General features: G+C 42.1%; 1 protein-coding gene across 1 annotated transcript in view; it reads left to right on the forward strand.

The window, feature by feature from the left end:
* The window catches only part of LOC116586886 (chondroitin sulfate proteoglycan 4-like), a 60459-nt gene that overhangs the window by 16294 nt on the left and 28851 nt on the right, over nt 1–15314 (forward strand). The window contains exons 4-6 of the mRNA XM_032337406.1: nt 391–861; nt 5184–5360; nt 13304–13502. Of these exons, the coding sequence (XP_032193297.1) occupies nt 391–861; nt 5184–5360; nt 13304–13502 (847 nt within the window). The remainder of the gene's footprint in view (nt 1–390; nt 862–5183; nt 5361–13303; nt 13503–15314) is intronic.

Below are 15314 nucleotides of genomic sequence, written 5' to 3' on the forward strand. Positions count from 1 at the left end.
GAAGAAATTCCTCTAAAGTCTTTCAATTTAAGTGATTCAACTTCTGCTTCTTCAACCATCTTTTATTCCTTGTCCTTACACCATTTTATTTCTTTTAAGTCAGCTGGCTGAGTCCTGGGTGTCTTGCTGCTGTGAATGACCCCTTGTTAATGCACTAGTAGTGAGTCAAGTGTTGTAGACCATAACTTTTCTTTGCAACCACAGCTAAATGCAAATATTGACATGGTCACCAGAACAGACCCAGGCTTAAACTCTGTATCAACCCTGATAGTAATTTAAGACATTTTTTGGCATTAACAGAGAACCATTTGGTTCATCAAGGATCTTGATTCTTGTGAGTACTGACCTGTTTTCCTTTCTGTGTCTGTGTATCGCATATATGAACTTCAGACTGTCCACGAAGATAATATTACTTCCGAGACAACGTTCACTGTCAGTGTTCCACCGATGCATGGATACCTCCAGAAATCTTTACCAGAAGAAGGCAGCTTCAGTGCCGATGCAAAGTCCTCTCTGATTTTTACACAACAGGAAATTGATGATGGGGCTATTCTTTATGTGCAGACAGCTCCTGACCAGCAACACGACCGTTTTTTGCTCGATGTGGTGAATGATTTCCAAGCTGTGAATGGAATTGAAATCTTAGTGGATATCGTCCCTAAGCAGATTCCTCTGGAGGTACAAAATTTCACAGTCCGAGAAGGAGGTTCCAAAGCACTTCTGGAAGACCATCTCAAAATCCCAAACAAATATTTTGAGGGAGTTGATTGTGAATTTGTTCTACTCAAACCACCAAAACATGGTTATGTTGAAAATTCTGATTTTCCAAGAGTACAGCTAATGAAGTTTACCAGGAAACAGGTAATAATTCTCAGTTAATACATTTGGGCATGTGGGATAAGAGAAAAAAAATGCTATTCATTATTTAGATCAATGGACTCTCAAGAGTGAGGAGACTTGAAAGAAGATCTAGTTTAACCTCCTAGCGGATGCTAGAAGCCCCTTCCATGGTAACCCCATAAAAAGGTTATCTAGCCATTGCTTCAGTGTATTCAGTGGTGGAAAACTCATTACTTCATGCAATGGGCACTTCCGGTTTAAAAGTATTTCAATTGTTAGAAAGTTCTTTCAAAGTCGTTTAGTCCTGAAGTCTGCTGCTTAGACACTTCTCTAAGTCCTGACTCTGATAGCTCACAGCACAAGTCATACCTCCTTTCCTGAAATCTCTTAAATATTTGAAAGAAAAGGTTATCAAGTTCCCCTGGACTTTATCTTCTTTAGGTGAAACATCTTTAGGTTCTCCTACTTTGGTTACTAAGTCAACACGTTTCTAGCTTGTGCCACCCTGGCTGCCCATTGCTGGAGGAGGTCCACACTGTGAGGCCCGCTCGAAGTGTTACACCTGGATAGTTAACGCGGACGCACTTTAGTCGTAAGCGGGTCTATTCATCTAGTCATTCCATTATTCAGTTAACAGACGCCGACAGAGTGCGTACTCTATGCCATGTCCTATGTAAGCGCAGTGAGCAATGGCTGAATGGCCCAGTCCCCACAGTCAAGCAGCAGGACACAACTTCCAGCCTGGCGTTCAGCGTAAAATAACTGTTCAACTCAGGGCTGCTGTCCTGTTTCTTTGCTTTGGGCTAGGTTGGTATTAGTGTGACACTTGGCTTTCTTATGAATAAAAGAATGATGTCCATTACTTTCTCAAGGTTGAAAGTAGCTTGCCACCATTTCCTGTGTAAGCTCCTGGGAATGTGCGTTCCTCAGGTTGGAAGCCATGAACACCGACCTGGCATCTCCAGGTACCTTTGTCTGGTTAGCTGTAAACCCATGTGGGCTGCTTTATTTTGCTTCTAAGGATTTCATCTTATCAACAGACTTGAACAGATTTGCTAAACCCTTCTGTTCAAGTTGCTGTGCAAGGTTGCCATGGTAAGGAGCCGTACTCCTTGCCCTCAGGAGATGCTGGGGGCCGGGGGCAATAGGCACACAAGCTTTGCTCTAACTCCAAGGGGCCTTCTGAGGCCTCGCACGGCCTTCTCACAGTGGCGCTAAGGAAGTGCATCTGACTCTAATTGAAGAGAATAGGGAAGACTTCACAGAGGGAATAACGCTTAAGCAAGACTTGAGGAAAGAAGGAAAGAGCAGGGAGGTAACAGAGGAGAAACAGGGAACAACAACAAAAGAGCAACATGAGCAAAGGCAACAGCATGGCGAAGGATATGGAGGCATTAAAGTGAGTGGGTTGTGGAGGCAGGGAAATAGCCCACAAGACTTGCAGGTGGGCTCAGGAGCGGCAGAGAGAACTGAGGCCAGACTGGGGAAAGTCTTGAATCACTTGTCAGGAGGGTTAGACTGAGCCAGGAGGCATTAGGGAGCCGTGGGAAGATGCAGAGAATCCTGAGGGCTGGAAATAACCTTGGAAATCAGTGCTTCTCTGCTGGGGATCCGGGGACGGTGATCCTTTAGTGAATTCCTGTTGGCATCTCTTCATCATGTCTTCCTTCACAAAGGCGGGACAAACCATCCAAAATGACCACTCTCTCTGGTGCAAGTTGAATTTACTACTGTTTACCTCAGGGATGCTAAGTGAGAGACCAAGCACTAAATCTGAGTCCTGTCTTGGCCAGTTCATTAGGGATTGTGCTTTGTAAGAAGTGTGTATTTAGAATAGTTGGTTGAAATCTCTATGTCAAGTATGTGTGTTCCCTCTAGGATCTATGGTATTGTGTAGCCTTGTTCACAGTCAAGGTCCAGGCTCTTCCACATCTGGAAGATGCTTTCTCTTCCTGTATGACTCTAAGGTCGCCAGGCTTTGCAACATCATGGTTCTCATGTAAAGCAGCACCAACCCTTAACAGTTGGTGGCTATAGTGCTTAGTGGCTTGGAGGAGCACGTGGCCATGTTAGCCCTTCATTCATTCAGCAGATCGTTTCTGAGTGTCTGTTATGTGTCAGGCACGCCAGTTTTAGGTAGTGGGGATACAGGGTGAACAAACCCAGCATCACTCCATGCTGTAATGTTCTGGTAGGAGAAAGAAGGAGGCAGAGAGAGACAATAGAAAAATTAATTAAGTGGAATGGAAGGCATCTTGAGTGAAGATTAGTGTTATGGAGAAAAAGAAAGCAGGAAACGGAGCTGGGAAATGCTAGAGCCTTCAGTGTTGTGTATGTTCGGTTTCAGATCAAGCGGTCAGGGGAGGTCCCGTTGACAAGGCAGCATCTGAGCAGACACCTGGAGGAGGGGATGGGTGGGTGAGCCAGGTGGACTCAGAGGGAGGGTATTTAGGCAGAGGGAAGAACGAGTGAGCAGCTGGGTGGGGAGCAGCCAGGGGTTTAGTGGGGCTGGACCACAGGTGGGGGAGGGGAGACAGCTGAGAATGAGGTTAGGGAGGTCCAGCATAGGAGGGCCTTCTACTTCACCTTTCACCCCGGGGCGGGGGGGAGATGGGGAGCAAGGAAGGAGGGAGAAAGTGAGCAGAGGCACGGCACTGCCCTGAACATGACTGGTGAGAGGGAACCAAACACTTTTCAGTCTTCCAAGATTTTCTACAAGTTTATGATATCTTTTAATTTCAGGTCAGCATATATTTTTCTAGTGTTGGAAGTTGAGAAATAAGCGACCCCCCACCAAATCTTCTCTTTACTTTTACGTTAATACATATTAAATGGCATATAACTTGGGGGCATGCCACTCCTTTGAAGAAATGCTCTATTTCTCCAGGAAAGATACCGAGGAGGCAACCTGTCTTAAATCCTAGGTTCCTAAAGCGTTTTAAGTCCAAATTCTCTCACATTCTGATCAATGCCATCTTCTGTGTTTATTTTCAAGTAGCTTGAAACGGCGTGTTTCAGAACTTGTGGTCAGGCCTGCGGTCTGGAACTCCTCTGCCCACAGAACTCCAAAGAAATTCTCATAGTACCTGTAGACAAATGGCCACAACTTTCCCTTGAGACTCTTCCTGAACTTTTCAACTCTTGTCAGAAGCACCTCCGAGAGATCAAAAGTATTTGCTCAAAGGAAGTGCACCATAGGAACGGGCAAAGTTGAACTGTTAAAATTTCTGGCAGTATTTTATCAAAACAAACACAACCCCAGAGACTTATTCAGAAGTTCAGCTACTCCTGTTGGGCTTTGGAAGTTCTCTGCCATTTTGTGTTTGAGTCACAGACTCACTGAAGCCAACTTTCCTTCTAGCTTTGAAATTCTCTTCATCTCTAATTATGATCCTGTGTTCTTCAGTATTTTCCATCGGAGCCTTGAAGACATGAGAGGCATTCTGATCAAATTTGTGGTTATTACAAATCCAAGAGGAGTAATTAATTCATTTGATAACCATTTCAGAATGAAAATTAGAAAATGAAATCTAACAGGGATAAAAGTGAATGTTTTCATTTGTGTTATTACAGTAAGGAAAATCTGCCTTGATAGAAATTTGATTTTGGTATATTTCCCTATATTCTGTTCACAGAAGATAGCTAGTTATATAGCTAGTTCGATAGCTAGTTATGGTCCACATCCACTAAGAGATGTACCCAAAAAATGAGTGTGTTCTGAAGGAGGAACAGAACTAGGAGATTACATGTATAGTCTCTCATACAAAGAACAGTTAAAGGAATAAGGCATGCTTAGTTCAGAAAAGAGGGTAACTTAATAGTTGCTCTACTCCAGGTGTCTCCAAACAACGAAATCTAACAAATGAGTAGAAGGGTAGGAGTTTTGGAGCCTAAACCTAGCATTCTGAATTGTCTAGCAAAGTAATCCACAACTCCAAATTAGTCACTGTAAGTAAACAAATAGAGTCTGAATTTTAGTGGGTGCTGTTCCATGGAAAGGACAGCTGGATTGGATCACTTACCTAGAGCATATTTCTGTGTTAGAAATAGCCTTTGACTCTGGTCTCCTGATTACCAGTCCAGTGCTCTCTTTCCTACACTGTCTGCTGCATTGTTCCATTTCTCTTTCACCTTTTTCCTAGGACCTGGCATCACGTCATGAAAACTAGCCCTCCCATCATAATTTACACTCAGAATCAGACCTCCTAGGATGAACCCATGCTCCTGTGTTGTAGAGAGACATAAAAATTGGGATTATAGTAATTGATTCATATTTTTATATTTTCATATTTTTAAAAATCACATTTCAGTAAGTTGGCGATTTCTTTTGGTGGTGGTTATAGGTGGAAAATGAATTGATTTACTACATGCATGATGATAGCGAGGAGCTTCTTGACGATTTCACCGTCTTTGCAAATAGCTCAGAACTTGGAAAACAGAGCTTGCCCCGAACTCTTTTTGTAACTGTGGAATCAGTAAATGATGAGGCTCCGGTAATAACAGCCAACAGAATCCTTCAGGTAGGTGCTCCGTGCTTTTTGATTTATCATAATAACATTGGGGCTACCCATTTGATTTTCTTTCGTATTGTTTCTAATGTTAAATAATATGACTCTGTATGTATGATTAACACATTCCTACTGGTTTTAAATAAATGGCAGTTCTTATGGGGACATTCTGTTGGGTAACCGTTGGGAGATGAGGAATCCCAATGAGTTACTGGCGTGTTGTCTCTCTTGAGTGGGTGTCATTTGCACTGTATTTCCGGAAGTACAGCCTTTTCTAGTTAGTTTGGGAAGGTGAGAATCACCTTCCTGGTATTGGAAGTGTGACCTTGGGCAATTTATTTAGTCCTTCAGTGTGCTGTCATTGAGGTGGTGGGAAATAGAAGCAGAGTTGTGAGGAGTAAGAGAGAAAATGATATAAAACTCTCCCACACTTCCTAACATGTGGTTGGGACTCAATAAATGGTAGCATTATTACTGAAAAACTCCAAGGCTTATAGCAGTATCAGGATTTTTAAAAAACCACTGTACAGTCATGTGAGGGTATTTTGCTGTTTCTGGGAACTTCCGTCACCCTTCACTTTTTCTGAGAATCCCCTGGGGGTGCTTCTTAGGCATTCACAGATAAACATGTTTTGGCAATCACATGATGTCCACCATTTGGCTCCTGTCCTGATCTGGGGCCTTGAAGCAATGTCATGGCTTCTATTGGCCACACAGAGGGCTTGATGCGTAGGGGTTCCTCTGGCTCTTATGGCGCCATTTTCTCCCACACCAGCATACCGATGTCAATGCTGGTGAACCCATTTGTGTCAGTTTACAATCAAGTATCCCAAACCTTTCACCCAGTAGATTGTCTTGGTCTTAAACCACTCCTTCTTACTGTCCCTTCTTCTAAAGACTTGGGCATGAATTTGTTCTGGCTTGGAGAAGAGTTGTAGCTATTATAATAGCAAATGCTCACAAAATAATTGCTAGCCATTATTACGTGCCAGGTATCACTCTAAGGGCTTATAGCTCACTGAGAGATGTGTTACCATTTCCTTCTTTGGACAGATGAGGAAATTGCCTAAGAGCTAAATGACAGGCGGAGGACAGAGTGGCAGCACACGAGCCCAGTGACTTGTCCAAGCCCCTTTTCAGGCTCTCTCCAGCAATGACTGACACATAATAAACAAGAAATACTTGCTGATTGGATGAGTAAATGAAAGTATAAACTCTCAGTTTCCCACCAATACTGGCCCATGTTTCAGAAACCAGGCTTTTGCCTTGGCTCTTTCTTTCTTTAGGAGAGCTGCATTTCTGGAAGAATCCTTGACCCTTCACACATTTCAGCCTCTAGGGGACACATTCATCGGGTATGCCCAGACACAGGAATCTGAAGGTGTTCTCTTTGAAATTGGTTAAAAACAAATCTTTCCACACACGTTTTTGACAACTTCAGCCTTGTTTATACCACTCATGAGGGTCACTAGCTAATAATAGATTCTTTAGAAGTCCAGAGGAAATTGGGTAGTCAGACGGTGGATAGGAATAGAGCTTACCAGAGGCTAACTTCCCTTGAAAATTTTATGTTGTTAAACATGGAAACAGGCTGGGGTTTTTAAAAATCTGTTTTTATTTGCTCGATATAATTGGATTTAGGAACGGAATTTTTAGTGCTTTATGTTATTTTATGGCTCGGCTCATTTTTTGGCCTCTATGTGTTAAGTGAAAAACTAAGGGCAATGATACCTTCAGAACGTGTCACTTTATCCTGCGTTTACTCCACAGTCCTGGGAATTGGACGTTCTAGCTGGTCCCATTTGTAGGCCTTCCTCTGTTCTCACAGATTCTTGGGGTGTTTCCATCTCCTGAACTCATGCTTAGCAAAGCGATCTAAGTGCTGCATTGTTGGCTCGAGGGAGGGATCATAGGTGTCCAGGATTATTAAGCACAGTTATAAAAGTTTATATTTTTATATTATTTTATATTATAGTTATAAAAGTTATATTATTATAGTTATTTTATATTATAGTTATAAAAGTTTACATTTATTATGTGCTTACGGAGTACAGTACTGGACATCTTCCGGAAGTGGTGTCATTTTCACAATCCTACAGAGCACCTGCTGTTACTGATGTCCTCCTCCTCATGGGAGGATTGAGGACCAGCGCGGCGCTAGGGGAAGGAGTGGAAAGTCTGGCTGTCTCACGACCATGCTCTGCCACTGCCTGCTACCTGTGACTGCCTCGAGCTCTCTCAGTGCATCCACGTGGTCAAGGGCTGTCTTCATTAGGAAGAAAAAAGCCCCAAAGCTGCAGGGCTTCTTGCTCCCGCTCACGTGGACTTCAGGGAGTAGGTCCACAGCAGTTGTACCGAACACCTACGTGTTCACCCAGGAACCTCAGCCGAGGATTTGGGTACTTTGCCCTGTGGTGCAAAACTGCAGGATGAGAAAGATCCAGGGGACAGACCTAAAATGTAGACCGATAATGGGAGAAAAGCAGGAGCCCGCTGCAGGTGAGGGAGACCAAGGAATAAAGCAGTGAATTCTTGGGCTTCCTCCTGGAAAGGAACTGAAGCCCTGTTGTGGGTTTGGCTTTCCGTTCTGAGGTACCGTTCGTTATAAGAGTCACCGTTCATTATAAGAGGCACCATCAACTTAATAATAGCTTTATTATATTGAAATATTCCTGTCAATTTAAGATCTTCAGAACATTAAATTGTGAGAGGAAGAATGTGTGTACGCTAGTCTTTGTCTCCGTCTTCCCTTTAAATTAAGGAAATACAGTCTCTGCCAAGAACCTTGAGCTTGCTCAGGCAGTTTGCTCCCACCCCTGCCCCATCCTTGATTCCAGAGCGTTTCTCTCAAGAAAAAGGGAAGAGTCGCTGGAGGCAAGGGCCATTTCCTTTATTCTTATCTTCTTCCCTGGAGAACCTAGATCTGGTCCAGGAAGAGTACAACTTCCCAGTTTCAGTGGATGTGGTCATTTGACTCTGGCTCTCTCTGAGTTATTCACTTATTTATCTGGTAAGAATCGCATTCTCTGCCTTAAAAGTTCTGGGTTAAAGTTCAAAAACAGAGTTCAAGGTTTATAAATTGCTCAACTTGAGCAAAATTTCTCTGAGCCTCCTCTTCCTTGACAGCAAAACCATGACTGAGTTGTGGATTAGTGCATATGTATGTAAAAATACATATATCTGGATTTATTACGAGGAACTGGCTTACATGATTATGGAGCTGGGCACGTTCCAAGATCTGTAGGCTTTGTCAGCAGACTAGAGACCCAGGAGAGCCAAGGGCTGGGTTCCCATATGAAGGTCAACAAGAAGAGCTGATCTCCCAGGCAGTCAGACAGAAAAGAGTTCTTTTTACTCACAGAAGGATCAGTTTTTGCATTTTGTTTTTCTACTTAAGTCTTCAACTGATTGTATGAGCCTCACCCACGTAAGGGAGAGTGATTCTGCTTTACTCCATCAACTGATTTAAATGTTAATCTCAGGGGCGCCTGGGTGGCTCAGTGGGTTAAAGCCTCTGTCTTCGTCTCAGGTCATGATCCCAGGGTCCTGGGATCGAGCCCCGCATCAGGCTCTCTGCTCAGCCCGGAGCCTGCTTCCTCCTTCTCTCTGCCTGCTTCTCTGCCTACTTGTGATCTCTGTCTGTCTGATAAATAAATAAAATCTTTAAAAAAAAATAAAAAATAGATAAGTAAATAAAATATTTTAAATGTTAATCTCATCCAAAAACATTCTCCTGGAAATACCCAGAATAATGTTTAACCAAATATCTGGGTACCCTGCAGCTTAGTCAACTTGACACAAAATTAACCACCATAGTTGTGGGGTTTTATGCTGTCTTTGACTTTTCAAACAGAACATTCTCAAGACCTTCAGATCATACATATGACTACCCACACTCCTTACTTGTTATCAGAGCTTGGAGCAAGTGGCAAGAAGGGTTCTCTGTAGTCTACCTGGGAAAAGGAAGTAGGAGCCTAGTGGGCAGACCAGCTGATAGCATCTCAGACTCTGGATAGGAGTTTAAAGGCAGAAATCTGAACATTAACCATTCTGTCCCAGCATAACCTAACACTTGCTTCTCCTGACCTACTTTAAACATTTCATTTAGCCACAGAACCTGTGGCTGGCTGGTCTCCAAAGTCATTCAGTGGTACAGAAAATCATTTCCGTCATGACAAACTGGAGTTAGGCATTGGGATGAGACCAACTCTGGTGAATCCTTTGCATTTTACTCTGAAATATATTCTACTGAGTACTTTTGTATTCAAGCATCACCAGAAATTTTGGTGCATACCTGATCAAATGTATTTGTGTCCACAAGGGGGCTTCATTTTCCTGTTTTTCAACTTTGGCTTTCAATACTGTACATTTTGTTTTGTTGTTGTCTTTTATACCAAAAATAGAATCATTTGTTTGTTTCTGATAAGCACTTGTCATCACTAAAAAGAGCGTTGAGAGCCAGGGACCGTGGACGAATTAAGGCAGCAAAGCCCGAGATTTTGACGGAAGGCTTAGAAGGGTCAGACAGTGGGATAGTAATTTTATAAACATTTCACATTCCTCATCTGAAACTCAAAACAAAGTTCTGTTTTTTTTAAACATTAGAATCATAATTAGGATTTTTCTGGATTATAATTAGGTTTCTCAATCCCATTGACCTTCCGTTTATAAGTTAAAGTTGAATTTTTAAAAATGTGTTCCAATTAAGGTGCTAATTTTTTTTCAGGTATGTATTCCTTAAACTGTTATGTCTATTGGACTTTGGATCACTTGGAATTCCACATTCACATTTCAATCTTTGTTTTTCTTCTCCCCATCTACCTGAAATGGCTATGGCCAAGGACTTGGCTCTCAGTCGAGCCTCACCCAAAGAGTGGGGCTGTTAATTGAACTAAATCTGGTTGGAGTGGAAATAAAGACCTCAAGTTACTAGTTCTTGTTTTGAGTGGCAGGTTTTCCAGTTGTTTTGAAAGACAGTATATTCCAGAAGCAAGAAGGGGCAAAAGCAGAGTTGCACGGAGGAGTAGCTGCCGTGGAAAACGTGCTTCATTCAGCTTTTGTGTGCACGGTGCTGGAAAAAATGAGCATCTCAGAGTCACGAGACAAGCATAGCAGTATGTTTCCGAATAAGCGTGAGTTCTTAAAGAAAGGAAAAAAACATACTCGGATGGATTTTAAAATATGAAAAGTGGAAAAGTAGAATTAGTGACCGTGGAATTTTGTTCAGTAGTCTGATTATATATTTTGTAAACACTGTAGACTTTCCATGGATTAACTGAAGACCAAAACTTTATGATTTGAACATTAGGTTGATGAGCATTTCTGGTAGCTGTTAAAGAATTGATGCCCTTAGAGTTTAGGGCTGAAAAATCCTCAGTGGCCATAGTCCAAAAGCCAAGATACAGGAACATCCATCGACAATACCATCATGAAACAGATGAACTATCCCACCCCAAATTATGGAGAGGATTAAACAAAACCTACCGTGCATGTTCTAGAACGTTCCAATAATCATAATCATGACACCCCAAATGACTTTTAAGTAATGTTTTAAAAAAATTATATTAATCCTCAGAACTGAATCTGATGAAGAGGAGGGGATATCATAGAGCTAATATTTATTGAATTCTTACTATCTGCCAGGTGAAGCTTGTTCTAAGTACTTTACATATCTTAAATCACTCATTATATATAATAATTCTATCGTTCCTAGTTTACTAATGAGGCAATTAAGGCACAGGGAAATTGAGACATGTGCACAAGGTTACATAGCTAACGTGGCATGTTGTGCCTCACATGAAAAGTTAGGAATCTTATATAATTTCTGATATTCCTTTCTTTAAATTCTATTTAAATAGTTATTAGGAGTAAGTGAGCAAGAATTAAGATATTTCATAAACTCCCTATACTACTAAAGAAAACAGTCTTTTAGATCAGAGAGGTAACTATTAAATCACTCAGGATTAAATTTTTAAATAGGTTGGTATCAAGCATAGAAGATGATAAGGTTCTAGTCAGAGAGCACAGAATGACATAAGCTTGAAAATGTGCATGGTGTTTCTATAGGGAAGACATTTATAAATACAGATAGAAATGTGAAAATTTAGTGAGTGATAATGCCACCCATTTTTAGTGTTCGTGAAATACCATGTGACTGCATGATTATAGAAACTCGAAAGAGCCTCCTTCTTTCAAATGGGATTCAGTGTCTAAGTACCTGTTTTCAGCTCAACATGTTCACAACTGAGCTCCTGATCTTACTTCAAGAACCCACCCCCTCCGCAGCTCTCCTCATTTCAACTGGTGGTAACCCCGTCTTTCTAGGTGTTGAGGTCCCCGCCATGAAGCCATTCTGCCCCCTTGCCTTCCTTCCACACCTCACCACATCTGATTCATCAGACCCCCCTGTTGGCTTCCCCTTCAACACACACCCAGAATTCGACCACGCCTTACCACCTCAACAACTTTGGGTCACTCTCTTCTCTCATCTCTCTCCAGGATTACTATAGTCACCTCCTAATCAGTGCCCCTGCTTCTTCTCCTGCCTTTCCATGATCTGTTCTTGACACAGAAGCCACAGGGTTCTGTTAAGACCAAGTTACTCCTCCCCAAAAGCCCCATGACGATGCCCCATTGCACTCAAGTAAAAGCCGAAGTTCTTACAGTGACCGTCAAGATCCTGCCGGATTTGCCCTTCCGTTACACTTTTGACACGCATCTTCTTGCCTCCTCCTCTCACTTGCTCTGTTCCTGCCATACTGACCTTCTTGCTGCCCTCAGGTGGATGAGGCCTGCTCCCACCTTAGGGCTTCTCCCTCTCCCTGCATGTTCTTCCCCAGATATCCACATGGCTCCTCTTTCACCTCCTTCCAGATTTTCTCAAATGAGCTTCTGATTTAACATTCTCCCACTCCTGAGCCCCTTGCTTGGCTTTATTTTAAATTTTTTCATGGTGCCCATGAACCCCTAACAGACTATAGGTCCTTCCTTTATTATGCCTGTTGTTTCTTCCCTGTACTCCTTCATCCCTTTCTGTTGGAATGTAGGTTCCGTGAGGGTAGGACTCTGTTTTGTTCACTGATGGGTTGCAGGCATCCAGAACAGGCACCAGAACATAATAGATGCTCAATAAATGATGAATTGTGGAACTAGGATGTTTAGGCAAGTGAAATAGATTTTAAATGTAATTGGAAAACAGAGATTATTACTCAGAAATAGTTGTAGATGAGCTATCCACACAGGAGGCATTGCAATATTTAAGAGCTGATGAAATTATCCACTTCTTAAAATAATGAATAGCAGTCCTTAAATCCACCTTATGAGGTAGGGTCTACAATGATCTGAGACTCCATGGAGAATCTTAGCCTATGCTTCTATACCTAGCATATGCCAGGCATGCAAAAGGTGCTTAGTTACTACCAGCTTTTCTTGTTATTATACTTTATATAAATAAATATTCACTTTAAATAATTAATTTTGAAGAAATAATTATGAATACTGTTTTTTATTGGGACCTTATAAACCTCAAAAGTTAAACAAACACTACAGCATGCCCCAAATTTCGTCTGGTATTTAATTCTGTGTCTGTTTTGAATTTACAATCTTCATGCTTTAGGGGCGCCTGGGTGGCTCAGTCAGTTGAGCCTCTACCTTTGGCTCAGGTCATGATCCCAGGCTCCTGGGATAGAGCCCTGCTTGAGCGGGGGAAGGGGGGGGGTCCCTGCTCAGCAGGGAGTCTGCTTCTCCCCCTGCTCATGCTCTCTCCTTCTCTCAAATAAATAGATAAAATCTTAAAAAAAAAAAAAAAAAAGGACCTTCATGCTTTAAAAGCTCTAACGAATTGCTTTAGTTTCTAAATCTTTGTGCAAGAGGCCAGAGTAGCATAGTATCCGGTTTACTTATGTGATATGATCGGAAGTGGTCTTTGCAAGATCTATGCTTCTCTTCTTTTTAAGGTATGGGCAAATTCTGTAACTGAGATTACCAGGGGTGTCCTCTGTGCGGAAGACGAGGACTCCTCCCCGCAGGACCTCACCTATTGGGTCACTCCACCCAGCAACGGGCATTTGGCTCTCCAGTCCTTTCCTGACCGAAGCATCCAGAACTTCACCCAGGCTCAGATCAACAAGGGCCAGCTAGTGTTTGTACACACGGGTATGTCATAGAGAAAAGTAATGCAAAACTAAAATGTGTTTCAACCAGAGGTTAACATGATAGTCAAACCTAGTAGTTGCGACTGAAAACCACAAGTCATCTAAAGACTTCCTGGGGTCTGTAATTTTTTTTTAAGTGGCACGTTGTAGGAAGGCTAATGATAGCAAACATCAGAGAGTACCTATAACTCACACTTGGCTTACTCACATGGTCGTGTAAGATCTAGGCTCAAATAGAACATTCCCAAGAGCCTTTTCCTGACCACGCATTAAAATAGCATCTCTTCTCTGTCCCTCTCCATCCCTTCCTGACTTCCTGCCACTGTAGCTTAGACTGCTTTGTTTGTTTGTTTGTTGTCTGTCTTCTATACCAGAGGGTACAAGAGCAGGATCTTTGTTTTCTTTGCTCTGAGGTTCTCAGCACCTCAAAAAGTGAGGAGAACAAGCAGGTGCTTAATAAAAATGTGTTGAAAGAAGTGAAATAATACTGAATATCTTTTATGAGCCAGGTCGTGTTCCAGACACGAGGGAGACTTTAGTGTTCTTAAACATAGTTATTAACAAAACATAGTTGTTAAATAAATAAACACATGAATAAACTAATGAATAAAGATAGCTGTAATCCTAAGAGACCCGGACATTAAAAGGCTTTTTTTCTTCCGTCTGTTAATCAGTAATTTTGTAAATCTGAGGAAGGGGTGATCCAGTTTGGCTTTATTTCCAGGCTGCCCCTGTCACCGGATGGAGGGGGGAAGGAGCCCACTCCCCCAGCTGCCGAGGGAATGGGGGCGGGGGCCGTGAGCCAGGGAGCATGATGGGAAAGCTACCAGTCAGAGCTGGTCAGCCATTTTTATGAACTTCTTGGAAAAATTACTCAAGAAAATAAAGACTAAAAAATCTTCTAAATTCAGATGTAGTGATTTCCTGATTATCTTTGCAGCTCATAAAAAGAATCCCCAAATAATCTGAAGATAATTTACTATGTGAATGCTCTCAACTAGTAGTTCTAAGCCTGTAGCCCGGGAACCCGTGGGGTTAATTTTATTGTGATGAGATACTAAATCTCCCCACATAGGAACCAAAGTCTTGTCTCTAGACTGGGTGATCTTTTCCACGTAGGTATGTTCTCATTTTTTAAATGCGTACCAATGAGCTGACTAATAAAATACGATTCATTTAAAGAGATACTGAAGTAATAGGAAATTTCCTCCAATTTTGTGTGGTTTTGATTATTAGATACCAACAATCCAAGTCTTTTTAGATGAGGGCCTAGTAAGGTTATTTATTTATTTTTTTTTTTAAGGAATTATCAAAATGGAGAGAATGGCTCTGGAGACTCCCCCAAGGGAAGTTCCAGATTTCTACAGCAATGCAGTTTGCAAGGAAAAGGAATCCTTGAGTCTCTGGCTATCCCTGGTGCCACAGGTGGCTCAGTCACGAAACCCATTTCATTTACTCTGCACAAGTCCTCTGATCCATGTGGAGTAGTGACCCCATTTTAGAGATGAAGAAACTGAGGCTCAGAACGAAGTAAGCTGCACTGACCCTGAAGCTGTGCTTTCTCCGCCAGCCGCCCCCACTGAAGGACAGGGCAGGTTAAAGAAGCGCACTTGCTATTTGTAGGACTAAAATGAAAATTAGCTCTCTGGATTTATTTATTTGTCCACTACCAGATCCATGTTCACTTTTGGCTGGTAGAGGAAATAATTTCTCCTAAAAAAAAAAAAAGGCAGGAAGGCAAGTTAAAGGTAATTCTCTTTGAGAATCAATCCATTACATTCTCTAACTGACTACCGAGGCCATAATGGCCCGC

Source organism: Mustela erminea, chromosome 3 (assembly GCF_009829155.1).
Source record: "Mustela erminea isolate mMusErm1 chromosome 3, mMusErm1.Pri, whole genome shotgun sequence".
NCBI lineage: Eukaryota > Metazoa > Chordata > Mammalia > Carnivora > Mustelidae > Mustela > Mustela erminea.